This window comes from Nanorana parkeri, unplaced genomic scaffold (genome assembly GCF_000935625.1).
Source record: "Nanorana parkeri isolate BGI_ZX_2015 unplaced genomic scaffold, ASM93562v1 scaffold239, whole genome shotgun sequence".
Classification (NCBI taxonomy): domain Eukaryota; kingdom Metazoa; phylum Chordata; class Amphibia; order Anura; family Dicroglossidae; genus Nanorana; species Nanorana parkeri.
In genome coordinates, this window is record NW_017306507.1 from 1349859 (window position 1) to 1350991 (window position 1133).

The 1133-nt window shown below is 38.2% G+C and overlaps 1 protein-coding gene across 1 annotated transcript; it reads left to right on the forward strand.

Moving 5' to 3' along the window:
- Window positions 1-310: 310 nt before the first annotated feature.
- Window positions 311-685, forward strand: LOC108787042 (60S ribosomal protein L36-like). Its single transcript, XM_018556480.1, is given in 1 exon segment — window positions 311-685. A coding segment is annotated over 1 exon segment (324 nt). The 5' UTR covers window positions 311-340; the 3' UTR covers window positions 665-685.
- The last annotated feature ends 448 nt before the right edge of the window (window positions 686-1133 follow it).

Below are 1133 nucleotides of genomic sequence, written 5' to 3' on the forward strand. Positions count from 1 at the left end.
ACGGGGGACGGGGGACAAACTGGCTAATATTTATATATACTATATAAAAATCCACAAAAACTTTACCCATATCTTCAAAATGGCCACAAAGGCACCCATAGAAATGTTTTAGTAATAGCAATCTACAAACAGATACTTCTAGATAATTGCAGGCGTTGTAATATTTGCATAACTTATTTTTCCTTTACCTTCCCATTCTTTTGACAGTGGTCATTTTCACCATCATCTCAGGGGAGGAAAATGCCTTTCCCTGAGATCTCATGAGATCTCAGGGAAAGGCAGTAAAATAAAAATATGTTTGTTTAGCCTTCTGGGTGTGGCCGCCATCAGAGCAGTTAGAATGGCTATCAGGTACCCAATGGCCGTTGGCCTTAATAAAGGCCATCCAGTAACCAAGAACGTCACGAAGCCCAGACACTGTCGCAGGAGAGGGCGTCTAACAAAGCACACCAAGTTTGTCTGTGACATGATCCGTAAGGTATGTGGCTTTGCCCCATATGAAAGACGCGCCATGGAGTTGCTGAAAGTGTGAAAGGACAAAAGAGCTCTTAAAATCATAAAGAAGAGGATTGGAACTCACATCCGGGCAAAGAGAAAGAGAGAAGAACTCAGCAATGTGTTGGCTGCCATGAGAAAGGCTGCAGCAAGAAAGATTAAACTGTAAAGATATCAGTCATTAAACATTAAAAAAAAAAAAAGTTTGTTTAACTAATGACTGTAAGATGATTTCATATCAGTATGCAGAGGTGCATGCTGATGTAATTTTTAGTCAAATGGGGTAAAGGTCCACTTTAAGGTACTTGAATGCATTTTTAAGATTTAACTCTTTAGTTTAGTGTCACTTTAGGTCTATGTAACTTATGTAATTACACGGGGGTTCTATTTTTTAGCTGGAGGTGGTTGACTCAATACCTTAGCCCTCCTGTTAGACTGTTACCTTGCTTTTTACTTACAAAAATCGCAACATAATGCATTGTAAACACAAGGATGAAATGCTTGGGCACGATTACATCATTTGTGCCAAAGAGGACCAGGAAGTGGAAAAAAAAGAAATTGTAAGTAAAATAAAAATATGTTTGTTTAACTTATGAATGTAAGAATATTTCATATCAATATGGAGAGCTGCATGCTGA